Consider the following 27448-nt stretch of genomic DNA (forward strand, 5'->3'; position numbering starts at 1 on the left):
ATGTCTGTACTTTGAGACGCCTAAGACAGGACGGACAGCTGATCGTCCTCGCAGTGTGGAGTACCACATGTAACAACACCTGCATAGGATCAGTACATCCGAACATCACAGGTAGAGAATGGCAACAACAACTGCCCAAGTTACACCAGGAACGCACAATCCCTCCATCAGTGCTCAGACTGTCCGCAAAATGCTGAGAGAGACTGGACTAAGGGCTTTTAGGCCTGTTGTAAGGCAGGTCCTCACCAGACATCACCGGCAACAACATCGCCTATGGGCACAAACCCACCGTCGATGGACTAGACAGGACTGGCAAAAAGTGCTCTTCACTGGCGAGTCGCGGTTTTGGCTTACCAGGGGTGATGGTCGGATTCGCGTTTATCGTCGAAGGAATGAGCGTTACCCCGAGGCCTGAACTCTGGAGCGGGATCGATTTGGAGGTGGAGGGTCCGTCTGGGGCGGTGTGTCACAGCATCATCGGACTGAATCCAATTGTTGTCATTGCAGGCAATCTCAAAGCTTGCGTTACAGGGAAGACATCCTCCTCCCTCATGTGGTACCCTTCCTGCAGGCTCATCCTGACATGACCCTCCAGCATGACAATGCCACCAGCCATACTGCTCGTTCTGTGCGTGATTTCCTGCAAGACAGGAATGTCAGTGTTCTGCCATGGCCAGCGAAGAGCCCGGATCTCAATCCCATTGCACATGTCTGGGACCTGTTAGATCGGAGGGTGAGGGCTAGCGCCATTCCCCCCAGAAATGTCCGGGAACTTGCAGGTGCATTGGTGGAAGAGTGGGGTAACATCTCACAGCAACTGGCAAATCTGGTACAGTCCATGAGGAGGAGATGCACTGCAGTACTTAATGCAGCTGGTGGCCACACCAGATACTGACTGTTACTTTTGATTTTGACTCCCTCCTTTGTTCAGGGACACATTATCTGATTTCTGTCCGTCACATGTATGTGGAACATGTTCAGTTTATGTCTCAGTTGTTGAATCTTGTTATGTTCATACAAATATTTACATGTTAAGTTTGCTGAAAATAAACGCAGTTAACAGTGAGAGGATGTTTCTTTTTTTGCTGAGTTTATAAGCTGTGGCGTAGCAAGCACAGTATTATATACAGCCATGATCACATGGAACTCCCTTCCATCTCAAATTACTCAAGCAAACAGCACGATAACTAATACAACGCTTCACAGTACAGCGCCTCTCCCCTATCTATCTGACCTAAATAACTCGTTTGCATATGTACACTGAGTGTACAAAACATTAAGAACACTTTCCAATGACATAAACTGACCAGGTGAATCCGGGTGAAAACTATGATCCCTTATTGATGTCACTTGATAAATCCACTTCAATCAGTGTAGATGAAGTGGAGGAGACAGGTTAATGAAGGATTTTGCCTTGAGACAATTGTCATTCAGAGGGTGAATGGCAAGACCAAAAAAATGTAAGAGCCTTTGAACGAGGTGTGGTAGTAGGTGCCAGGCGCACCGGTTTAAGTGTGTCAAGAACTGCAACGCTGCTGTGTTTTTCATGCTCAACAGTTTCCAGTGTGTATCAAAAATGGCCCATCACCCAAAGGACATCATGTCAACTTGACACAACTGTAGGAAGCATTGAAGTCCACATTGGCCAGTATCCCTATGGAAAGCTTTCGACACCTTGTAGAGTCCATGCCCCGACGAACTGAGGCTGTTCTGAGGGAAAAATGGCGGGGATGTAACTCAATATTAGGACATTGTTCCTAATGTTTTGTACACTCTGTATATGTACTAATGTATGTATGTATGTATGTATGTATGTATGTATGCAACTGTCCGTAGAACCTCTTTTGGGACTATTGTTCTTATTTAAAATGTGTGTAGTTCAGTCCTTGAGCTGTTCTTGTCTATTGATGTTCTGTATTATGTCGTGTTTTGTGTGGACCCCAGGAAGAGTATCTGCTGCTTCAGAAACAGCTAATGGGGATCCTAATAAAATACCTGCTCACCTCTCTCACCTCCCACTCATCTATCTCATCTCTCACCTCTCTTTCTTCACATACTCACCTCTCTCACCCGTCTCTCTCTCTCTCTCTCTCTCTCTCTCACCAGGGTGTGGTTTCTGGTATCTTGCTGGTGACATCCAATAAGATGTTCTTTGACCCGTGTAAGACTCACCCGTTGGTGATAGAGCACGGCTGTGAGGAGTACCTGCTGTCCTGCTCAGTGGACAGCCTGGCCTCGGTCTCCTTCTACTCTGACATCTCCCACGTGCACTTCAACTCCTCCACACACAGGTCAGCACTAAATGGCTATGTGCACGTTCAAGGCACACACCGATTTGGTGTAGCTCTGCACAGATCAACATATCTTCACAATGCCTTGGATGGCGTTTAACTTATGAGGTCACTATTATGATCCTATATTCTGCGCAGACCTGTGTTAAATTGGTGTATCTCGAATACGCACTCTGACTTGTGTAGTGTGGGTCTCTGACATTTTTAGTTTGTTACAAACAAGCAATGTAGAGAATCATTGTACCATCTAAACCGCTGTGAAATATATTTTCAGTAACCCAAAATATTGTATTTTCAGCTGTTTGAAGCTGGTGTACAAAAGTGAAAGACACAAAAACGAAACTTAAGAACAGGAAGCATAGAAATAGCACACACAGAAATAGCTCGCATAGAAATAGCTCAGATAGAACAGATCTACCACTTCTTCGACTTTCTTTCAATGAGAATGGCAAATATATAACTCACATTTCTATGTGAATTTGGTCAGGTCTCCCAAAAAGTTAACATATTGCAGCTTTAAATACTGTATAATCTCTAATATCTAGCAGTGGAAATGGGGTATATGATACGATACAATATACTTTATTGTCCATTTACATGGAAATTAATTATGTGAAGCCAGCATACAGATACACAAGAAAGCAATATACTACAATACATTGAAAATGGGAAACACTGGAAAGATAATAATTAATGCACACATCATTATTCAGTTTATGCTGTCTACTGTCTGACCGTGTATTGGGCCTACATCTGTCCTAGGACCACTGTTCAGCATCCTAAATATGTTCTAGGACCACTGTTCAGCATCCTACATCTGTTCTAGGACCACTGTTCAGCATCCTACATCTGTCCTAGGACCACTGTTCAGCATCCTAAATATGTTCTAGGACCACTGTTCAGCATCCTACATATGTCCTAGGACCACTGTTCAGCATCCTACATATGTCCTAGGACCACTGTTCAGCATCCTACATCTGTCCTAGGACCACTGTTCAGCATCCTAAATATGTTATAGGACCACTGTTCAGCATCCTACATATGTCCTAGGACCACTGTTCAGCATCCTACATATGTCCTAGGACCACTGTTCAGCATCCTACATCTGTCCTAGGACCACTGTTCAGCATCCTAAATATGTTATAGGACCACTGTTCAGCATCCTAAATATGTTATAGGACCACTGTTCAGCATCCTACATATGTCCTAGGACCACTGTTCAGCATCCTAAATATGTCCTAGGACCACTGTTCAGCATCCTAAATATGTCCTAGGACCACTGTTCAGCATCCTACATATGTCCTAGGACCACTGTTCAGCATCCTAAATATGTTCTAGGACCACTGTTCAGCATCCTACATATGTCCTAGGACCACTGTTCAGCATCCTACATCTGTCCTAGGACCACTGTTCAGCATCCTAAATATGTCCTAGGACCACTGTTCAGCATCCTAAATATGTCCTAGGACCACTGTTCAGCATCCTACATCTGTCCTAGGACCACTGTTCAGCATCCTAAATATGTTATAGGACCACTGTTCAGCATCCTACATCTGTCCTAGGACCACTGTTCAGCATCCTAAATATGTTATAGGACCACTGTTCAGCATCCTACATCTGTCCTAGGACCACTGTTCAGCATCCTAAATATGTCCTAGGACCACTGTTCAGCATCCTACATCTGTCCTAGGACCACTGTTCAGCATCCTACATCTGTCCTAGGACCACTGTTCAGCATCCTAAATATGTTATAGGACCACTGTTCAGCATCCTACAGCTGTCCCATGGCCCACTGTTCAGCATCCTACATCTGTCCTAGGACCACTGTTCAGCATCCTACATCTGTCCTAGGACCACTGTTCAGCATCCTACATCTGTCCTAGGACCACTGTTCAGCATCCTACATCTGTCCTAGGACCACTGTTCAGCATCCTAAATATGTTATAGGACCACTGTTCAGCATCCTACAGCTGTCCCATGGCCCATTGTTCAGCAGCCTACATATGGCCCACTGTTCAGCATCCTACATCTGTCCTGGACCTTGTATCTCCTTCCAGAGGGCAGCAGTTCAAAACATTTGGCAAGATTGTGTGTAGGGTCCTCTATGATGCACTTGGCCTTGTCCCTCTCCTGTCTATCATAGCCAATGAAATTGGCCCTTGGACATCTATGGTGTCAAGGAATGTTTGCTAGGTCAGATATTGCAAAACATGCAACATACACTGAGTATACTAAACATTAGGAACACCTTCCTAATATTGAGTTGCACACCCCCCATTCATTTTGTCTTGCCCATTCACCCTCTGAATGACACACCATGTCTCGAGGCTTAAAAAATATTCTTTAACCTGTTACTAGGTGGAAAGGAACTAAAAACATACAGAAAACTGGCTCCAAAACTGTCAAGATGCTCGGGCAGGGTGGGAGGCGAAGAAGCACTAGCCCTCCACACCACAAGGGGGAGACTGTCCCAGCACTGTTGTCTGCTGCTACATCGGAGCTGAGGTCTGCCCTGGCTCTGAGCCTGGTCCAGGGGTTCTCTGAGGAGGAGAGGAGCAGTGACATGGCTGAGTGGCAGTTGGAGGGGAAGGGTAGTCCGCTGGAAGAGCTGGTTGTGCAGTCATCCAGGACTGTGGGAGGATCCGTGTTGAGCAGTGCTGCCACCTGGTGTGGAGGACAAGAGGCAGCAGGGACAGGGAATAAAGTGAGGATGGAGCTGGTGGACAGAGAGGGGACGAAGAAGCAGCAGTCTGTGAGGAATCAGACACCAGGTAAGGAAAGGAATCAAGTCAATAGGTTTATATCATGGTTTCATCCCAAGGAGTACTGTTTAGTTAATTTTTCTCCATTCTCTCTCCCTCATTCTCCCCCTCCCTCTTCTCCAGGCCCCTCTAGACTGTCTTCAGGGACTTCTGGAGGTCTGATGTTCGTCAGGCTGAGACTCCAGCAATCCACTGGGAAGAAGAAAGGTGTGGCTGCAGGCTTGCTGCTGGGGACAAACAAAACCTTACCCCGGAGGGACTCCTGGTTCGCCTTCTCCCAGGAGAGGTAACCGTCTGCAGTCTGGAGCCACAGAAACAGACTGTTTTAGTTTAACATTAACATTCTGTTTAGATTCTGTGAACATTAACACCTCACACTGACAATGTCTAACATTAACATCAAGTTTAACATGTCTCCTGTAGCGATTTGAAATGCTGTTGAATGCTGAGGAATGTAGAGGCTTCAAGTTCAAGTTCAAGAAGTTAATCAAAAGTCTGTCGTGTCTTGTTGCCTGTAGCTCAGATGAGCTGTACGCCTACATGAACCACTGGAGGCCTGGTCTGTGCATGCTGGAGGGAGGGTCGGAGGAGGGCGACGAGGAGGAGTTTGTACTGGTTGAAGACAGAGAAGAGGAGGAGGAGGAGAAGGAAGAAGAACAGGAGGTGTCCAAGAACCATGGGCGGACTGGGGAGGACTGGGAGGTAAGTCTGTATTTTACTGGGGAGGACTGGGAGGTAAGTCTGGCTTTTAGACTGGGGAGGACTGGGAGGTAAGTCTGCATTTTACTGGGGAGGACTGGGAGGTAAGTCTGGATTTTAGACTGGGGAGGACTGGGAGGTAAATCTGTATTTTACTTGGGAGGATTGGGAAGTAAGTCTGTATTTTACTTTGGAGGATTGGGAAGTAAGTCTGGATTTTACTGGGGAGGACTGGGAGGTAAGTCTGGATTTTACTGGGGAGGACTGGGAGGTAAGTCTGGATTTCAGACTGGGGAGGACTGGGAGGTAAGTCTGGATTTTACTGGGGAGGACTGGGAGGTAAGTCTGGATTTCAGACTGGGGAGGACTGGGAGGTAAGTCTGGATTTTACTGGGGCTGACTGGGAAGTAAGTCTGTATTTTAGAGTCTTTGAGGAGAGTCATAAAGAAAGGCTGGAGTGCCTGATGTGGACATACAGGTAAACAGCAATAAATTGCTTTTGACTATAGCGTTAAGTAAAGACCCCTTGTGCACACCATGGCCTGGGAAAGTTTGGGCAAATGTTTAAAAGTTTGATTAGTGTTTAGGTGGGGTCAGGGGTTATTGTTTGACGTGTGTGTGTCAAGTTTTGGCGACAATGGGATTTTAATGGGTTTATAACTAGGTTGCATGTCTTGTGTTGCAGCTGGTGACAGTGGAGGATGGTAGAGGGAGACTACCTCTGGACATGGACAAAGATCCAGAGGGACTGTGTGAGATCGTAGCCCAGAGTCGCATCTTAGACGCATCGCTTGTCAGAGAGGTGAGTGTGAGCACATATTCATAGACAGAACTTCACAAAACACACACTCTTGTCTCATCTAATCACACACAAATTCACAATCGAAGATCATTCACAGATCTCATCCATTCTTGGATAAGAAGGAGAGACAATTACTTAATTAATCCCGAATGGGAAATTAATGACTGCTTCTCATGACGTGTCGCTGGCCAGCGCCACACATATAGAAGAAATTGCGCACGTTACTCTTCTTGCCTCTAGTTCCACAAATGCGTTGACTGGTCTGGGTTTAAAGTTAAATCCAGAGTCTGAGACTTAACCTAATTTTCCTTCTTCTGCCTCAGGCTCCCTTGAGCAGCACTGGCCTTCAGTCAAACACAGTGCCATTCATTTACTGAACCTTCGTGCTGAGTACTGAAAATATTCAAAACCTCTACTGTGGCCATGTTTCACGATGGAGGGTCAAGTAGGCAGGGATCAGGTATAAAGGTCCAATATAGCCATTTTTATCTCCATCATATTATTTCTGGGTAACAATTAAGTGCCTTACTGTGATTGTTGTTAATTAAAATTGTCAAAAATAAACATATAGCTTCTTAGCAAAGAGCAATTTTTAAGCAAGAATTTTACTAGGAGTGTTCTGAGTGGGGAGAGGCAAACTGAAAATGAACTGTTATTGACAGAGGGGTTTGGAACTCTATTGTATTATTGTGTCTATTAACAATGTTCCCTATAATGTTTTTGAGGCACTGAGAAAATTGTAGGTCTTGTGAGCGGAAACTTGAACATTATGGGAATTATGTGCAACTTCCGGCGTGCGTTTACGGCGAACACTGAGGCTGTACCCTTACAGTTTTACACAGTATTGTAGCTATTTGAGTATATTGTTGGCCTACCAACAAAACCAATGGAGCAAATCTCACAACATAGCTTTTGATTTTAAAAAGGTTTTTACATTTATGAAGGGCCTGTAACACCATGGGCCAAATAGGTGACTGTAAATTACAGTCACCTATTTCAAACCACTTTACAAAATAATAATTATTACCATACAGAGAATAAAACAATGTAGACTAACCCTCTGCATATTGGCTTATTTGCATATTCAAGCCTGTCTCAAAATACAAGAGCTTTTTACCAGACTGTTCTTTCAAAGACAGCTTGAAATATAGAGTACACATTTTGTGCTCTTGTAGGATGCAGTAACTCCCCATTGCTGACCTATACTTATCTATAACTGGGGTTATAACTCGCTAACTAGCAAAGAATATCCACTGATATGCACTCTGATCTGAACTGATCTGAAAAGCTCATTCACTCGGAGTTGATTGAAAGACTGCTTGTGGTCTACCCCCGCCAATAGAATTCTACTCCGTTGCGCTCTAGCTCTGCCTACAACAAAATCATAGACTCAATCTTGCAAAGTTAGATTTGGTTTGGTTTGTTGCATTGAAGAGGTGCTGATATAATGTTGATTCGATCACAGAAAAAACATTGATCTATATAGCACAAACCTCATGGGGCGTACTCTGTGAATTTTAATCTCTTGCGTCTCAGCGCGGCCTGGCATTTCTTCTGTGTGGCAGTCCTGGAATAGATACCCGGTCACACACGAGTGCAGCGTAGAGGGGACAATTTCTATTATCTAATTTACCGCCTGGTGATGTCACCAGACAGGCCAAAACTCCATCCCACCACAATAGGCAGAAATTTGCCATTTTAAGCGGTCTTTTCAAACAGCTCTTACACTAAAAGAGCATAATCATAATTTTCAGAGGGTGAATAGGCAAGACAAAAGATTTAAGTGCCTTTGAACAGGGTATGATAGTAGATGCCAGGCGCACCTGTTTGAGTGTGTCAATAACTGCAACGCTGCTCAACAGTTTCTCGTTGTATCAAGAATGGTCCACCACCCAAAGGACATCCAGCCAACTGGACACAACTGTGGGAAGCATTGAAGTCCATATGGACCAGTATCCCTGTGGAATGCTTTCGACACCTTGTAGAGTTGAGGCCGCTCTGAGGGCAAAAGGGGGTGCTACTCAATAGAAGGTTTTCCTAATGTTTTGTACACTCAGGACACAGGAAAATCACTTTTTTTTTTTTACTTCACTTGGCCCAGAGTCGTCCAGGTTAGGGTTTGGCCGGGGTAGGCCTTCATTGTAAATAAGAATTTGCTCTTAACTGACTAGCCGAGGTAAATAAAGGTTAGATAAAAAATTCATTAAGCAGAGCAGTGCTGTGATCACTTTGAACCAAGACATTAGCTAATGAGACCTGCAGGTTGGCTCTGCAAGTTGCTTATTGTTTCCGGTCTCATTCACTTAGATACCAACTATCTCCCTTTCACTTTCTTTTCCGCTCATTTTATACTTGTAATAAGTGTATATTCTCCTATCTTTTTGCCCCTTCCGTCTCTCTCACTCTCCCGCCACTCTTTCTCCTTCTCCATCCGTCCGTCTTTCTCCAGCTCTCAGTGGAACTGCCACCCAGGACAGTGGGCCACACGTGGCAGCTGGCTTACAGCACGTCTCGTCACGGCTCCAGCCTCAAGTCCCTCTACCGGAGGCTGAAAGGCAGCGACTCGCCTGTACTCATGGTCATCAAGGACTCACTTAATCAGGTGTCCTTTTTATATACTCGTATTTGTTATTTTCACGTTACAAACGACACCCCTAATGTTCCACGCACCATATTTTGAATATCTATCTGACTTCGGTGTTAGAGATTACACAGAATGTGTGCCATAGACTACCTGCTTTTCATTTCATTTGCACTATTAACTTGGACACCCACAGGTCAAGACTACTGTGGGGTTAGTTTGAATAACATACCGATTTTCCAGGAGCCACAGAGTTCGTTGTGGTCACCTATGAAGTCCCCCATTTTATGAACTCTGTCTCGTTTGGTTACCAGAGAGTTGTATTTTGGTTAATGGTAGGTTTGTTTCTCTGTGCTCCAGGTGTTTGGGAGCTTCCTCTCTCACCCTCTGAGGCCGAGTGAGACCTTCTACGGCACAGGAGAGACATTCCTCTTCATGCTGCTTCCTCGCTTCAAGGTCAGCCAAGACACACACACACACACACACACAATATGACACACACTATGGCTCACCCACACCTTAAGACACACACGCACTATGGCTCACCCACACACACACCTTAAGACACACACGCACTATGACGCATACACTACACTCACAACCAATGCCATACAATTCTTTCCCACATGTTCTAATCTGAAATGTGTCTTTTTAAGGTATAGGTGCAGAATTGTTGTTTTGCCAAACTAACTGAAAAGACGATACTGTTTGTTGTAAATCTTGCTGACATAATATTGCAGGAGTTTCCATAGCAACCAAATTACTATTCACATCAAGGTCTCTACCAACGTCACATAAACGATTAGTGCATGAATGTGGATTAAGAAAAAGGTACCTTTCTGCTTTTTTATGCACAAACAACGTGTAGGAACTCATTGCTATCAATAGTGTACTGTATATGCATAGCATTACAGAAGGGCAAGGTCATTCATAAGCACAGAGGGGTACTCCTGTGTTGCTATCCTATACTGACTCTGTCCTTGTCACGTCCCACAGTGTTTCAAGTGGACCGGAGAAAACTCCTTCTTCATAAAGGGAGACCTGGACTCTTTTGCTATCGGAGGAGGAAGGTGGGGTCACTCCGAGTCATACCAATATGTCTTAGGTTTTCTTGATGCTGATGTTATTTCTGTTTGCTTGACACTTATTGCATGTTGGTGCTACAGCTACACTACCTGACAAAGTATGTGGACACCTGCTCGTCAAACATCTCATTCCAAAATCATGGGGGATTAATATGGAGTTGGTCCTTCGCTGCTATAACAGCCTCCACTCTTCTGGGAAGGCAATCCACTAGATGTTGGAAAATTGCTGCAGGGACTTGCTTCCATTCAGCCACAAGAGCATTAGTGAGGTCGGCACTGATGTTGGGCAATTAGGCCTGGCTTACAGTCTGCGTTCCAATTCCCCCCAAAGGTGTTCAATGGGGTTGAGGTCAGGGCTCTGTGCAGGCCAGTCAAGTTCTTCCACACTGATCTCAACAAACCATTTCTGTATGGACCTCGCTTTGTGCACAGGGGCATTGTCATGCTGACACAGGAAAGGGCATCCCCAAACTGTTGCCACAAAGTTGAAAGCACAGAATGTCGTCTAGAATGTGATTGTATGCTGTAGCTTTAAGATTTCCCTTCACTGGAACTAAGGGGCTTAGCCCGAACCATGAAAAACAGCCCCAGAACATTATTCCTCCTACACCAAACTTTACAGTTGGCACTATGCATTGGGGCAACTAGCTTTCTACTGGCATCTGCCAAACCCAGATTTGTCCATCGGACCGCCAGATGGTGAAGCGTGATTCATCACTCCACTGCTCCAGAGTCCAATGGTGGCGAGCTTTACACCACTCCAGCCGACGTTTGGCGTTGCGCATGGTGATCTTATGCATTGATCACACCGACAGTGTTTTTGTGCAAAATGGTATGCAGCATCATCTGGATATGTGTGCAACAAAAGTTAAACATTCACCTTCTGCTACCATTTCGGTCAAGCCATCTACGCATACAGTTTGACGAAAACATTTTACATACACTTAAGCCAAATACATTTAAACTCAGTTTTCACAATTCCTGACATTTAATCTGCGTAAAAATTCCCTGTCTTAGGTCAGTTAGGATCACCACTTTATTTTAAGAATGTGAAATGTCAGAATAATAGTAGAGAGAATGATTTACTTCAGCTTTTATTTCTTTCATCACATTCCCAGTGGGTCAGAAGTTAACATACACTCAATTAGTATTTGGTAGCATTACCTTTAACTTGGGTCAAACGTTTCGGGTAGCCTTCCACAAGCTTCCCACAATAAATTGGGTGAATTTTGGCCAATTCCTCCTGACAGAGCTGGTGTAACTGAGTCACGTTTGTAGGCATCCTTGCTCGCACACACTTTTTCAGTTCTGTCCACAAATGTTCTATACGATTGAGGTCAGGGCTTTGTGATGGCCACTCCAATACCTTGACTTTGTTGTCCTGAAGCCATTTTGCCACAACGTTGGAAGTATGCTTGGGGTCATTGTCCATTTGGAAGACCCATTTGCGTCCAAGCTTTAACTTCCTGACTGATGTCTTGAGATGTTGCTTCAATATATCCACATAATTTTCCTCCCTCATGATGCCATCTATTTTGTGAAGTGCACCAGTCCCTCCTGCAGCAAAGCACCCCACAACATGATGCTGCCACCTCCGTGCTTCACGGTTGGGACGGTGTTATTCGGCTTGCAAGCCTCCCCCTTTTTCCTCCAAACATAATGGTCATTATAGCCAAACAGTTTCATCAGACCAGAGGACATTTCTCCAAAAAGTACGATCTTTGGCCCCATGTGCAGTTGCAAAGCAGTGGCTTCTTCCTTGCTGAGCGGCCTTTCAGGTTATATCGATATAGAACTCGTTTTACTGTGGATATATATACTTTTGTACCTGTTTCCTCCAGCATCTTCACAAGGTCCTTTGCTGTTGTTCTGGGATTGATTTGCACTTTTCGCACCAAAGTACGTTCATCTCTAGGAGACAGGACGCATCTCCTTTCTGAACGGTATGACGGCTGCTTGCGTACTATTGTTTGTACAGATGAACGTGGTACCTTCAGGTGTTTGGTAATTACTCCCAAGGATGAACCAGACTTGTGGAGGCAACTACAATTTTTTTTGATATTCCTATGATGTCAAGCAAAGAGGCACTGAGTTTGAAGGTAGGCCTTGAAATACATCCACAGGTACACTTCCAATTGACTCAAATTATGTCAATTAGCCCATCAGAAGCTTCTACAGCCATGACGTCATTTTCTGGAATTTTCCAAGCTGTTTAACGGCACAGTCAACTTAGTGTATGTAAACCTCTGACCCCACTGGAATTGTGATACAGTGAAATAATCTGTCTGAAAGCTAATGTTTTACAGAAAAAATTACTTGTCCTGCACAAAGTAGATGTCCTAACCGACTTGCCAAAACTATAGTTTGTTAACAAGAAATGTGTGTAGTGGTTGAAAAACGAATTTTAATGACTTCAACCTAAGTGTATGTAAACTTCCGACTTAAACTGTACGTTCGATAAATCCAACGTATGCACCACACAGAACGCACTGACACTGCCTCTGCAACGCAATGCTGCAAGGCAAACACAGCGTTCCATTGGAAATGAATGTACTTCTGGAGTACCAAAATGCAATGACGCTGTCGATGTGACCGAGGCATTAGGCTTGTGTGCGGCTGCTTGGCCATGGAAACCCATTTCTTGAAGCTCCCGACAAACAGTTCTTGTGCCGATGTTGCTTCCGGAGGCAGTATGGAACTCTGTAATGAGTGTTGCAACCGAGGACAGACAATTTTTACATGCTTCAGCACTCGGCGGTCCCGTTCTGTGAACTTGTGTGGCCTACCATTTCCACTTCACAATAATAGCACTCGCAGGGCAGAAATTTGACAAACTGATTTGTTGGAAAGGTGGCATCCCATGACGGTGCCAAGTTGAAAGTCACTGAGCTCTTCAGTAAGGCCATTCTATTGCCAATGTTTGTCAATGGAGATTGCATGGCTGTGTACTCGATTTTATTCACCGGTCAGCAACGGGTGTGGCTGAAATAGCCAAATACACTCATTTGAAGGGGTGTCCACATACTTTTGTGTGTGTATATACAGTATGTGTCAATATGTTTAGGAAAACACATCACTTTACTCTATTCTAAAGCAATGAACTGAGTTTCTATCGCTCTCTCTTCCCCAGTGGTCACTTTGGCCTGTGGCTGGATGAGATGCTGTACCTGGGCAGGAGTAGCCCCTGTTACACCTTCAACAACTGCTGCCTCTCGGAAAGAGACGACTTCCACGTCATGGAGCTGGAGGTGTGGACATTCTGGTGAAGACATGAACTCACCTCGCCTAGCAACACATACTGACTCTATCTGGCTGTCCAATAACTGCATTAAACAGGACTTTAAAACCATTCTAGAACAGGACTCTAGAAACCATATACTCTAGTACAATAAGTTGTTGAATGTACCTGACTATTTTGACTTAATTGTGTGGTTTTGGGCTGGAAACTCAACTGTGAATATTCTGAACGTGGACCAAACTGTTACGTGGAGGGGTATTGGTGGTTTGGGACAGAGATTGTAGCCTCACTGCATTGGAAGACTTGTCCTGTTGCAGCCCCTCCACTCCTTCCACAGGTTGGTATGGTCCTCACTTTCAGGTGACTCTGCATTGTGGATACTGTTGTTCTATGGTGGAATTCACATGTCCTTCTAACAATGGATCTCCCCATCTAAAGGCCTGCCTGCATGTGAAAGCCTGCATTTCCACCCCAGCACAACTCGCACTGTTATTCTGGCACCATAGTTTAAAATTAATGAATTCATTAATTGGAGGAACTGAAATTACTACCCCGTTGCATAAGGACCAACTTATATGAACTGGGGGGGTAGGGGGTCTTAACTTAGTATCTTTAGAAATGTTTCATGTTATCCACATACAACCTAAAATTTACTCGGATCTAATTTCTGATCAATGTTCACACAGTACAACACGAATGGTTATTAATGTTATAACGTCTTTATCTGATACTTCTGGGACACGTCGGTTTCATCCAGTGTTCAGCGCAAGCTCACTCAAGACTACTTTTTTAGTAAAGATCCATTTTTATTTTTTGCAGACAATTTGCCACTGTCAGTCAAAAAGCATATTTCAAGGGGATGACTCACCTTTGCAATGGCTAAATGTGCTGCCTACATTGCAGCACTTAAGAGGCTGATGGAGAAACAGAACACTTTCCTAATATATGACCCATTTCAAAGTTTATCACATGTACACTTGGTAGAATCCACAATGATTAACTTCTTCTTGCCTCTAAGTTCATTTTTTAGATAATGTTTGGTGTAGTCACCCCTTAAGTTCTGATCTCATGGTCAAGAAATAACTAGTCAGTCAACATAAGACTGTTGGCTTTCATTAAAAAAATATTAAAAAACAAAAGTATTACATTACACATTGTGCCACCATACAGCTTTGTTTCCAGGTTTCCATGACAGCTGTTGGCAACCTCGGGGGAACAGAGCAGGGGTGTTGCCTGCAGAAGCTTTAGCAATGACATCAGGCCCTACCCAGCCAACTTTGGACTTTCAGGCAAGGCCGTCACAAACTGCTGAAACTCTAGAGGGAACGACTTGACCTGCCCTGCCCCTCCAACAGAAATAAAGCGTGTGGTTCTTTGCATATTGCGAGATAACCAATAAAACAGAATAATGCATTATGGTGCAGTCTGTTTTGATATGAAAATGTAGATATAAAGAAAAGTTTGAGCAAAGCAAATCTCACTCACTGTTATCACATGATAACAGAAGGCATAAATAAGTCAAATTAATTAGCCACTAGTGGGTGAGGCCAAAGCACTGTTCCGACCCTGAACATTGTACTTTAAAATAGTTGGTAAGTAACAGCAACATTAGTGATTATATGGAATGGGATTAGAAGCATGTTAACTTGAAAGAACATCTACCAACTTGAGTATTGAGTTTAGTTATATATATATTTTTAAAGTTGTCTAAAGCATATGTCTTCAGAAGGGCTCAACTGGTATAGCGGCCACTGTCGTTTGAAGAGGTTGTTTTAATACTGATCATGTTGGATGCTAGTAAAACAACCTGAACAGCTGCCAGCACTGTAGGAATCTGATCCCTACACACAAGTTAACTCTTTCTTTGATCATTATCCTTCACAGAGGAATTACTCTAGTTTTTACACACACACACTTTTGACCACCGTTCGTCTTTACTGTGCCAGGTGCTCCTTGGCTTTCTCCAGACCCTCTTTGAGGAAGTTGATGTACGTAGCAGTGGATGGGTCCTCGAACCCCCCAGAGAAGCTAAATGTGGCAGCTTCCTCCTCCGGCTTCATGGACGTCTGGTCCAGGAAGTAGTTAGCATTGATGTGGTGAACCTAGATAATTTAAGTCATTAGAGATTCAAGTCATTTTCAACCCTCCATAAGCTGTTGTCATTTCCTCCAAACCCTTTATTAAATTTGTTAGCTGGTTATTTAGCAATGCCCAGAATCAACAAAGTGAAGTATCCACTTAAAGGTTGTTGATAAACAACTGGGATGTTGAGATGGAAACATGATGGAACTGTAAGGACTTACGATAGTGCCGTTGGGCAGCGCCACCATCATTTCTACTGGAAAGTTGTACTTCTCCAGGTGTAGGCGGGCCCTCTGACTCTCAACCGGGTTCTGCTCGTTAGCCTGAGATTAAGATTATTAGGATACATTACCACCACATCAATCAAAACAGACAACAAAACCTCGACAACAGATGGTGTGGAATATGTTCAACATTAGGTCACTTGAGACAAACTTTGATTTAGTAATGAACACTATCCATTTAAAAGTGGTATCATTATTTTAGGCTTGAACCTTGATGATGAGCCAGTGGTGGCTGGTGTCACTTTAAATCGAAGGATGGGCTCATTGTAATATCTGGAATGGAACAAATACATAGTTTCCATGTTTGACACCTTTCCATCCATTCCATTACAATGAGTCTGTCATTCGATTAAACTGCCTACCAACTGGGCTGGGCTGAGCAATATGGGCCTCTCACTCACCTGCATGTCCTCAAGCTCTTTGACCAGGGACCAGCTGCTGACGAAGCTCTGGTTGAGCAGGGCCAGGACGGGCGAACTTTCCAGGACTGTCTCCCGGAGAGTCCGCCCAGAACCTGTGACAATGTGTTTGGAGGAAGCAAAAAGGTCAGATGCAAAGCTAAAGACATTGTAATATTCAGTGCTCGAAAAGGTAAGGCTATGCTGCTTTAACTGGATGTCTTTCCCTTAGTCACTCACTTCAACCCCCCCAAGATGACACCCCTTGACCCCCAGGTCCAGGATATACTTTATATTTTGTAAGTTCATCACTTAAAATGGCCCTAAGTGAGCACTAAGGTGGATTATAATCCTTATTTTCTTCACAGAGCACAGTGTCACAGGTGAACCATCTCACCTCAGCAGGATTGGTCATCTAGTGCCCCCCAGAGGAGGATGGAGTGCACCAGCTTGCTCTCTTCCTGCGCTCGCTGAAAGGCCTCCGAGAAGGGCAGGTATGACACCTGTGGACAATGGAAGAAGAGATGTACATCATCACAATGGTGTGGAGTCTCAAGTTATTTTTAAGAGAGCTTGGGGACTACCAAGTTCTGACCGAAGTTCAAAGGTGACTAGAACAATCCCCTAAATAGATGGGACAAAACTGAGCATGCGTTTTGAGCCGTACCTTCTTGAAGGGGTAGAAGGTGACCTCGAGGCGGCGAGCAGCCTCCTCACGGCTGATCTCAGACGTCCAGTGGATGTCCTCGAAGACAAACTGGACAGGGTCGCTGCCTCCCCCTCGGCTATCGATAATATTCCCCTCCTCATCCTGGATGAAGGAGGGCGTGGATGGACCAGCGGCCCGCAGCTCCATCTGACAACACACACAGCGTTTCTTAATATGAATACTACCGTGCTCCACACTCATGCTACGAGTGCATTCTCCGAGGACGTTCTCTTGAGTATGAGAGTGTGGAGAACGCAAAAAACATTCCATTTGAGAAGCACTCGCACGCCCCTGACTGTATTACCTCACGCTGCACCTCCCCATTCACTGAACTTGCCTCCAGCCAGGACATTGGCAATAGAGACGAAACAAGAGTTCCACAAAGCCAATGTTTTACTTCATAATTATCAGCTAGGTAGTTTAACAGGCAACGACGTACAACTATTGTTATGCAAGGTAGATGACTAGCTGTCAATTTTTTGTGGGTAGCTAGCTAGCCCGTTAGCCATATTTACTTACTATGGCCTTGAGATCTATGCACATGCCACAATTAACACAGTGTGTATTTATTAATGTATCAAGATAAAATATTGTTGTCATGCAACATATGAGATGTGAATGGGCACCATTTCATTCCGAAGTCGGAGTTTATTTTCTCTTGCATCAGCTAAAATATTCTCTGCCATTGATTTCAAGATATTTTGAGTTGTTTTTTACATGGTTGTGTCATAGTCCTGTGCATACTTTCCGTTGAAGCTTGCGTCGATGCATGCTTCAAAGTATGTACAAATGGAGTATGCATCCGAGAAGTGCCCTCTGTGCTCCGTGTCGCATACTTTGATTTGGACTTATGCTCTGACAGTCCCGTGCTCGGAGCACGGTAGTATGCATATTGACAAAACACCCACAGAGATCCCATAACAAATACAACACATCCTACTATGTCACATTACGCCAAATCAAATGTTGGTATGCCATAGCATGACAAGGCACAGTAACCTACCTGTGGCAGGTATCCAATGTCCACCTCCATATTACTGTTCTCAGTGGCTCCATAGAGCCACTCCATGTCCACATTCAGAGTCCTGTGAGACCGGGAGAAGTCAGTGTCTGCCATCTTACATTCACTTACGGATATATCAGTAGCATTACTATCATCCTAAAGGTCTACTCTGAATGGATAAGACACAAAGTCTGTAGACTACAGAGGTAATTCTGGTTATCAATAACAGAGTCAACCATGTTATTCACTGACCTGTCGTTGGGGACGTAGAGGGTGAACTGTCGGACGTGGGATGAGTCCCGGGAGAGGATGATGTTGCCAGTGAACTGGCCCGGGGTGAACCAGAAGGGGAAATCTGGGACATCATTGAGCTGGAACTCTGCATGGATCCTGTGGAGGTACAGGGGTAATAACATGGTATCTAGTTGTAAACTCAATGGACTAGGCTTGATGAGGAATCTCAGAGTTCCCTCACCTGAAGACAATGTCCAGATAAAAGTCACTGGCGGCTCGGATGCAGGCCACTGTTCCCTGAGGGGCAAAACGGGACTTGATGAATGGCCGTGGGTGGAACATACTTAGCAGGGAGTGAATGAGAACCTGTGGGGAAACAAATACAGTCACTGCTAGGTTCATGTATTTCCTTCAACCAAGCTGTGACATTTTACGTTTTCTACTGATAACACTTGACAGACTATGCTGTAATATCATCTCATAGTCAAAGATGTATATATATAATCGCCGCCAAGAGTTTGAGTGATGAACAAGTGTAGTAGACAGTTAAAGTCAAACTGAATATAAAATATCAGATACAGTCACTTCCTAAAACGAAAACCGTACCTCTTTTCCTCGTGGTGCAGGAGGGTGGTAGCGATTGTTTGGCAGGTACCCAGTGAAGATGTTGAGCTCACTCTGAATGACCCACCAGGTGTCCCCCACTTCCCCTTTGTTTTTTGGGGGCAGGAAGGCCCTGAACTGGCTGGCAGAGAAGGACATGGAGGGCACAGCAGGACTCTGCCAGGAACGCAGCCCACTCAGGGAACTATGAGTAACCTGGAAAGGCGGAGACTAATTGTGGTATCTGAGGCTTTCTCTGCTAAGCCTTGGACTGTCTATTTGAACCTTTTTCTCCCTTTTCTGTAATTTATCACCATAAGTCCTTTTATAAAAGCAACTTAATGGTAGGTCATCTTTCGAATTCACTCAGAGACACAGCTTCGAAAGCAGTAAAATGTTTACAAGGTAGAGTGTTATCTATTCTCTATTCAAACCACCCAGCTTATAATTCAGTGTAAATCACAGGTAAGGTAAGACATCACTGTCATTATAACGTGAGTGTTGGGCTGGTCTACTCTTATTACCCCAAGGAAGCCGTCCTTGCTCTTCGTCATTGTGTCAAGCTGCAGAGGCCGCATCTTGGCCTCCAGGGTTAGGGTCTCTCCATTGGGATCATGGGTCACTTCCTCCTCAAAATCTGCTGGAGGTGAGATCCCTGCAGGGAGGCAGGCAAAAGGTTACAAACCAATGACTGTGTATTCATGTTGGGTTTGTGGGGATGGAGTATTTTGGATTTGAATGTGTTAGGGTGCATAAGAAGGCTGGTGGTGAACCTGTGAGTTTCTCTGCGACGAGTTTGAACTCCTCAGGACTAAGGTACAGGTCATGGTCTGTGTCCAAGGAGGAGAAGAGAAAGAGGCCCTCGGTACCCAGTGCTTTCAAGGCCACTTCCTGTTGGAGGAACACACAATAAGAGCTCCTTATTGTGTCTTACTGTGTCAGTTCTCACGCTCCAGTGACATTCCTGGACAATGTCTGGGACAGATCAGAGTGAACCTTTTAAACACAAACCTCTAAGCACACTACAATTTTTAAAACATTGTTTTGGATAAAGAAAGCAGCTACAAATATATCAGTTTATCAAATGAGTGTACGTGAAATTAATCATGCCAAGGAAGTGACGGGATTAGTTTCCCAAAAGAATGTTGTAACCTTGAGGCCCTTCTACACAAAAATACACTGACTGCGTGCTCTCTTATGTTAGCTCAATGGATGGAAGAAGGAGAACAACTTGTGAGCCAGACAACTACTTCTGTAAGTGGGGTGTTGATTGTGGGACCAGCTGTGGCAGACATCCAACCCCCTAATAAAACGATTTTGGGTTAAAAAAAAGAGTAAAAGTGTTTGATCCCACAAAGACAATACGTGGCATGCAAGGTATGTGTTCAATTTCTAATGTCAAATAAAATAAGCCCCATGATTTCAAATACTATGAATAACTTTTAACAGTTAAGAAGAAAAATAACTGCCATCAGCACAAGACTTGGCAGAGAAAATGCACTCTTTGCGATAATTTCAAAAGGTAATTAATGTTTTATATCATAGTCAATCAGTTGTGGAAAAAGTAGAAAATGTTCATACTTGAGTAAAAGTAATGATACCTTAATAGAAAATGACTCAAATAAGTCACCCAGTAAAATACTAATTGAGTAAAAGTCGAAAAGATTTGGTTTTAAATGTACTTAAGTATCAAAAGTAAATGGAATTGCTAAATTGTGTTTAGTGAGTCCGCCAGATCAAAGGCTGTAGGGATGATCAGAGACGTTCTCTTGATAACTGTGAATTGGACCATTTTCCTATCAAAATGTAACGAGTACTTTTGGGGTGTCAGGGAAAATGTATGGAGTAAAAAGTACATTATTTTCTTTAAGAATGTAGTTTAGTAAATGTAGGCAAAAATATAAATAGTAAAGTAGAAATACTACTAAAGTCGTTTTTTGGGGGGTACTTTAAAATATTTTTACTTAAGTACTTTACACCACTGCAGTCAATTCAGATGCAGAACTAAAGACATCTGCTGAAAAAGATGCGTAAAACATGGATACAGATGTTGAACTTACATGACGTTTAAGTAGCTGTGAGTCCTGATAATATGTATAACCAAAGGCAAGAAGGGGAACAATAATGAACATAAGCAATGTTGACATTGTTCCAATGATCCAAGATCGCTTGGACCTGCCAGGCGCCAGTCGTTCACCGCCTTGAGATTTGTCCAGACGCTCATCCTCCCCCAAACTAGCTTTCTTGTCCTCCGGGATTCTTTTATCCACGTCCGCGGCCATTCCCTTCTCTCGCCCCTACACAAACGCAGGCATGCTCTCTAGAAAGACAATCAGCGCAAAGTACCTTTATCTATTGGAAATACAGCTACCAATTACGGTTAAAATGTACTCTACTCCGTAGAACTATCCGCGACTTCCCGGTCGCTACTCTGTTGCAACCAACAGCTAGCTATATATGTATCGACATTCATGTCTTGATAGTCTCATTTTCCACATCTCTTCTTCTCCATTCATCGAATACATTCCCTGAGGGGCAAGACAGCATTAAAGGGCCAGTGTGCTATTTTGTTATTCGCTGGAATATCTGCTTGGTTCATCATAATCATAATAATATGTAGGACTTGCCAGAGAACATTGGATGAATGGAAAGCCTTTTAAACATATATTCATATTTAAAAAAGTATCTATAATTGTATGTTTTGATATCAATCATTCAAAAATGTATATCAAGAAATGATTTTATCAATATCAATAATTCGAATTATAGAACCTTTATTTAACTAGGCAAGTCAGTAAGAACAAATTCTTAGGGCGGCGCACCGGCCAAACCCGGACGATGCTGGGCCAATTGTGCGCCGCCCTATGGGACTTCCAATCACGGCCGGTTGTGATACATTCTGGATATCAATAATTCCCCATAGGATTCAATGGAAAATAATTAAATTATCGCCATCAAAAATCTGATTTTGTTATATAAAAACAAATTATCAATATAAAAAAATAAGTTGCTGGATTCCGAATATATTAGCATATATTTATCTTCATTAACACTGAAATATCAATCAGCTTCGATTCGCCGCTTTTTACATAAAGTACCGTCACTCGCATGTGGTAGAAGCCGCTAATGTTCTGTGGTACAATTTTTTTTAGATGCAGTGAGATCGAGTCCCCCTGCAGACAAACATTTCCCCCCCTTAAAAATACTATCTAATGGCTGCTCCTCCAGAGTCCAATAATACATATGTGACGGTCATTATAACAATGTCGCTAAAGTTGTATTCTCTGGCACGAAATCAATAATTACGTGTGTATTTCATAACATCAGTAACTATTTTTTCCCCTTTTTGACATGACGTAAACTCTTAATGCATTAAAGCCAATTTATGCTTGCTCTGGCAATGCGGTCTGGAGGCTCAGTAGAGGTTTTTGACACAATTGCGGAGCCTCTGGAGGCTTGCAGAGGCCAAGTCGAGCTCTGTACCGCATCGCCTTGCGCCTCCCAAATGTTTTTTGCACCTCATTGACATGATTGGTTGACGGTAGTTGGGGGCCGGAGGTCCTGTATAAACACAAACTCACTTCCTTGACCACTTCTGTCACAAAAGTTCTGCTCTGCTCCCGAAGCATGAAAGCTCTGCCTTCTGCAGAAGCCCCATCGCAGTAAATGTAGTAAGGCCACTGCAGAGTCCAGATTGACCATGCAGAGCCTTTTACACCAGTCTCAACATCAACAATGAAGAGGCGACTCCGGGATGCTGGCCTTCTAGGCAGAGTTGCAAAGAAAAAGCCATATCTCAGACTGGCCAATAAAGATGGTCAAAAGAACATACACTGGACAGAGGAACTCTGCCTGGAAGGCCAGCATCCCGGAGTCGCCTCTTCACTGTTGAGACTGGTGTTTTGCAGGTATTATTTAATGAAGCTGCCAGTGTAACAGTTTTAACTTTACGTCCGTCCCCTCGCCCATACCCGGGCTCGAACCAGGGACCCTCTGCACACATCAACAACTGACACCCACGAAGCATCGTTACCCATCGCTCCACAAAAGCCGCAGCCCTTGCAGAGCAAGGGTAACCACTACTTCAAGGTCTCAAAGCGAGTGACGTAACCGATTGAAACGCTATTAGCGCGCACCACCGCTAACTAGCTAGCCATTTCACATCTGTTACACCAGTTGAGGACTTGGTGAGGCATCTGTTTCTCAAACTAGACACTCTTAATGTACTTGTCCTCTTGCTCAGTTGTGCACCGGGGCCTCTCACTCTTTCTATTCTGGTTAGAGACAGTTTGCGCTGTTCTGTGAAGGAAGTAGTACGCAGCGTGGTACGAGATCTTCAGTTTCTTGGCAATTTCTCACATGGAATAGCCTTCATTTCTCAGAACAAGAATAGACTGATGAGTTTCAGAAGAAAGGTACTTGTTTCTGGCCATTTTGAGCCTGTAATCAAACCCACAAATGCTGATGCTCCAGATACTCAACTAGTCTAAAGGCCAGTTTTATTGCTTCTTTAATCAGAACAACAGTTTTCAGCTGTGCTAACATAATTGCAAAGGCTTTTCTAGTGATCAATTAGCTTTTCAAAATGATAAACTTGGATTAGCTAACATAGCGTGCCATTGGAACACAGGAGTGACAGTTGCTGATAATGGGCCTCTGTAGATAGTAGATGTAGATTATCCATTTTAAAAAATCTGCCGTTTCCAGCTACAAGTCCTTTACAACATTAGCAATGTCTACACTGTATTTCTGATAAATTTGTGGTTATTTTAATGGACAAAAAAGGGATTTTTCTTTCAAAAACATTTTTAAGTGACCCCAAACTTTTGAACGGTGGTGTGTATATATAGAGAATTCCTTTAAATCAACAAAATGTACATAATACAATTATTGATATCAAAAAATTCTATGAATTTATGTTAAAACGGCTTTCCGTATTGGATGTGCTTGTCCCAAAACATCTGTGGCTTCTTGCTGCTACAAATACATTTCTGACATCGGTGCCAATAATAAACAGAACGCAACTGCTCAATAAGTTGAAACCTCCATGACAACACATTGTAAAATCCATGAAAGTGTTAACAAAAATACTTCCTAAACACTGACGGAATAGTACTATAATTGGATTTAAGGGTAACAGTGAATTATAGGAGCACAAACTGCTTTACAGTAGCATTTCATCTCAAATGACAATCTCAAGCAATTTATTGAGTTCGTCCAGACAGTGTATTCTAAATTCAGAGCTATATTTAATGTTTTACGGGTTGCACAGGCATTGAATAAAGACTGTATAAACATTTTGCATTTGTCACTAGATTGTCTCAAGCCTGCTGCCAGAATGACAAATTATTTTGAATACTTTTTTTTTTTTCACCTTTATTTAACCAGGTAGGCCAGTTGAGAACAGGTTTTCATTTACAACTGCGACTTGGCCAAGATAAAGCAAAGCAGTGCGACAAAGACAACAGAGTTACACAAAAACAAAACGTATAGTCAATAACACAAAAGAAAAGAAAAATGTCTAAAATAGAAACTCCATTTCCTTTTAGTTTATTATTGTTTCTGTCAACAAGTTCACATTTTGCGCCACAGACATTACATATCTACAGGTGCATGTACATATATATATATGGGTAATGCATTTATGTAAAGCAATGTCCATAGTTCAGAGTCACCAAAAAGTAAGACGTTCTTAAAGAACGGCAGTCCACATTCAGTCCATCTTCTCTTCCACCTCTTGTGTTTTCACCTCTACGGTTTTGTGAGGTATATAAGAACCCATACCTGCAGCTCTATCTGCTTCTGCCTGAGTGTAGGGTTCATCCTTCAACAGCTTAATCCTGAACAGAGTGTTGGACAGTGAAGAAATGTAGCTGCTAAGTCATCAAAACATCATCAACATGCCCAGCTACAAAGTTATACTACTAGGGTGCTGGGGGGAGGGACGGTGTGTCACAGGAACTGTATCCACATTTATTCAAAGAACAGTTGTCTGCTTCAAAAGAAAAGTGAGGATCTTACCGTTTTTTGTGCACTTTGGTTTTAAAGTGGTCCTTCAGGGCTTTCACGTCAATAAAATATCGTCTGTAAACAAAACACACGCACATTAAATTACGGCTTTCAAGTTGCCACATTTTTTTTTTTATGTGAACCTTTTGGATAGATGCAAGAAAGAGCATAAAAGTGCTTACGCGCAATGTAAACAGTAGTGCTGGGCACTGCCAGTGACATCATAGTCCACCTCCTGTTTGAGCAACTTGGCTGCAGCTGAGGGCTTCATGTCTGCATGGATTTCGTCCAAGTGCTTCTTATAATTCTTTGTCTTCCATGTCTTGCCAATACTCTTCTTCCTGGTACTGTTGTGGTTTCCGATCTGTTTGGATTTCCCCATGGTGGTGCTAGATGATACCTATTGGAATAATATAATGGGTGATTGCAAAATCGTTGCTATTCTATTGCATGGATTAATATGTACGCAGGCTGCTTTACGTTTACAAGCAATTTACAACACCATTGGCATATTGTCTGACTTGACTGTCAAAATTGCCATATGTTAAGTTTTTTACTTGATATAAACATTAACTAGCTAGTTATCTAGTAGTAGCTACGTTAGCTAGCTTACAGCAGTTACTGAGACAGGACCCGTCTTCTAATCAAAATCTTAATCTACGCGATAAATAACACTTTTCAAAACGAGTTTAACGTACCTTAGTTAAAAATGATTGCAAGACCTTTCTGTTGTCATAACACAGTATTAAACTCACCCTGTCGATAATTTTTTTCCACAAAACGGTGCTGTTCGTTTTTTAGCTTGGCTAACTAGCTTGCTAGAATCTTTCACACGTGTTTGTTGACGGAGTCATATCCGGGTCACCGTGTCGTGGTCAACATGCTGTACCTAAACACGCCACTAGAGGAAGCTAGAACACAGCCTAAAATGTTATTAGTAGGCCTGTGTGCAAACGGGCGGTACAGCAGGTCTCCTGCACGGAGGAGCGGGAAATATACTGAACTAAAATATACGATTTCAACGATTTTCCTGAGTTACAGATCATATAAAGAAATCAGTCAATTGAAAAAAATTCATTAGGCCCTAATCCAGGGCTGCCAACTTTTGAAGAAAGCTTGGGGTGAAATTTGCTATGTGAATTTCATTTCCCCCTGGCACAACCCCTAGAATGGAAAATATGACATTTACTGAAATTCTACATCTTTAACATGGTTTAAGCTATGACCAGTGTGGAAAATAAAACAATTAAAAGCACAGGTCAAGCGTATATAGGATGCTTTGAACATTAAACGAACCACTCAGAATTAGACACTGCGATTTTGGGGTGATGAAATTTAAAGTAAAATTGTAATATTTATGGTTGAGGCAGTGGATAACCAAATCATAGATTGCGGTCTCCTTGTCCATAGACCGCTTTCAAGGTAAGGACACAAACATTTTGTATTTTTGTAACACCTCGCTCTTTAAAATAGGGCTGGGGAAAAATCCTACTTGCTCTACAGGAGGTTTGGCCTCTTAAGTGCTGGGTGTTTGAAAATGTCATTGTTGTAACAATTCATTTCTCAAAATCGAATGAATATCAATATTCATGTGGTTAATTCCTACTAGTTGAAGATCCTTGCCTTAATTTTACCTTACATAAACATATGTATTTATGATTTGTGAGTACACCTACCATTTCTGCCTAACATGTGCACAATACTACAATTATATTTGATTCCTGCAGCATTTATCATCCAATGCTTATTGGTATGACTTATTCAATACTGTCCATAAATGGTTGCAAAAATTAATTGCCTCATAATTCATTTTCAAAAGACAGCCATAGATTTCAAATATGTAATTACGCTGGCAAAATTATGAAGAAATTGAATTAAATACGTGTGGAATAACAGTATTCTTGCTTACTAGCACAGTAATTAACCTATATTTTAGCCTACTGTTAAGAATGAGAATTGTTCCACTGATCAGACTAAATAAAGTAAATGTTACGCAGAGTGGAACCCAAGAGCAGACTCAGACGAGGAGACTGGGATGAAGTAACCAAGGTATTTATTGAAACACAGGGGGAAGATGGAGTGCAGGCCAGGGGAAGCTCAGGTGGGTTGCAGAAAACCAGGTGCAGAGGCTGAGGCTGAGGCTGAAGCGAGAGGGTTTGGGACAGGGTAAGCAGGTCTGGGGGGGGGGGGGGGGGGTCCAAGGGAGTAGTAGAGTGGGGTATCCAGGACAGAGTAGCAGGATGACGAGACGTGGAACTGGAGACAGGGACCAGAGTCAGAGGCGAACTACAGCGGAGAGGAAAACAGTGTCAGGCAAGGAAAACAGGATCTAATAGTAACAATGGCTAGAAGGACAGACAGACAGACTGACTGACTAGAGATTACAATCTGGCCATGTGGAAGTGGCAGGGCTGAGTATTTGTAGAGGTCGTGATTATGGAACAGGTTGCAGCTGGTGGGGATCTGCTCTGACTCCAGCACACCTGTCTCCGCCCACACAATCACACACACACAGAGAGAGGGAGAGAGTACTGGGGGAGTGGTGGCAATTCAGGGAGACAGAGGATGAGCAGTAGAGGGCAATGCAGGAGCAGATGTCTTCAGGAGATTTTATTATTTATTTACTGTCACAAAATTACATAAATCTGCCCCTACACCCTGACCAAAT

The 27448-nt window shown here is 43.1% G+C and overlaps 3 protein-coding genes and 1 long non-coding RNA gene across 6 annotated transcripts in view; 2 read left to right on the top strand and 2 right to left on the bottom strand.

Annotated features, from left to right (window-relative positions):
- The window catches only part of LOC139553845 (oxidation resistance protein 1-like), a 31029-nt gene extending 16158 nt beyond the window's left edge, over positions 1–14871 (top strand). Inside the window, exons 8-16 of the mRNA XM_071366581.1 lie at positions 2107–2291; positions 4650–5062; positions 5177–5339; positions 5572–5755; positions 6438–6554; positions 9004–9156; positions 9496–9591; positions 10132–10205; positions 13351–14871. Coding sequence (XP_071222682.1) covers positions 2107–2291; positions 4650–5062; positions 5177–5339; positions 5572–5755; positions 6438–6554; positions 9004–9156; positions 9496–9591; positions 10132–10205; positions 13351–13486 — 1521 coding nt within the window. The 3' untranslated portion in view covers positions 13487–14871. The remainder of the gene's footprint in view (positions 1–2106; positions 2292–4649; positions 5063–5176; positions 5340–5571; positions 5756–6437; positions 6555–9003; positions 9157–9495; positions 9592–10131; positions 10206–13350) is intronic.
- Positions 14281–21300, bottom strand: selenon (selenoprotein N). Its single transcript, XM_071366582.1, has 12 exons — positions 20832–21300; positions 19545–19662; positions 19296–19426; positions 18775–18987; positions 18410–18534; positions 18187–18324; positions 17935–18016; positions 16890–17078; positions 16620–16725; positions 16226–16338; positions 15762–15863; positions 14281–15560 (listed from the first exon to the last, which is right to left on the bottom strand). The coding sequence occupies exons 1-12, from the start codon at positions 21051–21053 to the stop codon at positions 15393–15395; spliced, it is 1707 nt and encodes a 568-aa protein (XP_071222683.1). The 5' UTR covers positions 21054–21300; the 3' UTR covers positions 14281–15392.
- Positions 16267–16716, top strand: LOC139553848 (uncharacterized). The gene is made up of 3 exons (XR_011670733.1): positions 16267–16369; positions 16455–16521; positions 16591–16716. It is a non-coding gene; the product is annotated as an uncharacterized lncRNA (long non-coding RNA).
- Positions 21301–24305: 3005 nt separating the features above from the next.
- On the bottom strand, positions 24306–27159 carry znf593 (zinc finger protein 593). 3 transcript variants are annotated; one of them, XM_071366586.1, is made up of 5 exons: positions 26976–27159; positions 26722–26733; positions 24963–25180; positions 24793–24855; positions 24306–24611 (listed from the first exon to the last, which is right to left on the bottom strand). In XM_071366586.1, the coding sequence occupies exons 3-5, from the start codon at positions 25160–25162 to the stop codon at positions 24485–24487; spliced, it is 390 nt and encodes a 129-aa protein (XP_071222687.1). In that variant the 5' UTR covers positions 25163–25180; positions 26722–26733; positions 26976–27159; the 3' UTR covers positions 24306–24484. The 3 variants fall into 3 exon arrangements, with proteins under 3 accessions (XP_071222687.1, XP_071222685.1, XP_071222686.1); XM_071366584.1 differs by lacking the exons at positions 26722–26733; positions 26976–27159 and adding an exon at positions 25536–25687; XM_071366585.1 differs by lacking the exons at positions 26722–26733; positions 26976–27159 and adding an exon at positions 25479–25625.
- Positions 27160–27448: the final 289 nt, after the last annotated feature.

Source organism: Salvelinus alpinus, chromosome 25 (assembly GCF_045679555.1).
Source record: "Salvelinus alpinus chromosome 25, SLU_Salpinus.1, whole genome shotgun sequence".
Classification (NCBI taxonomy): Eukaryota; Metazoa; Chordata; class Actinopteri; order Salmoniformes; family Salmonidae; genus Salvelinus; species Salvelinus alpinus.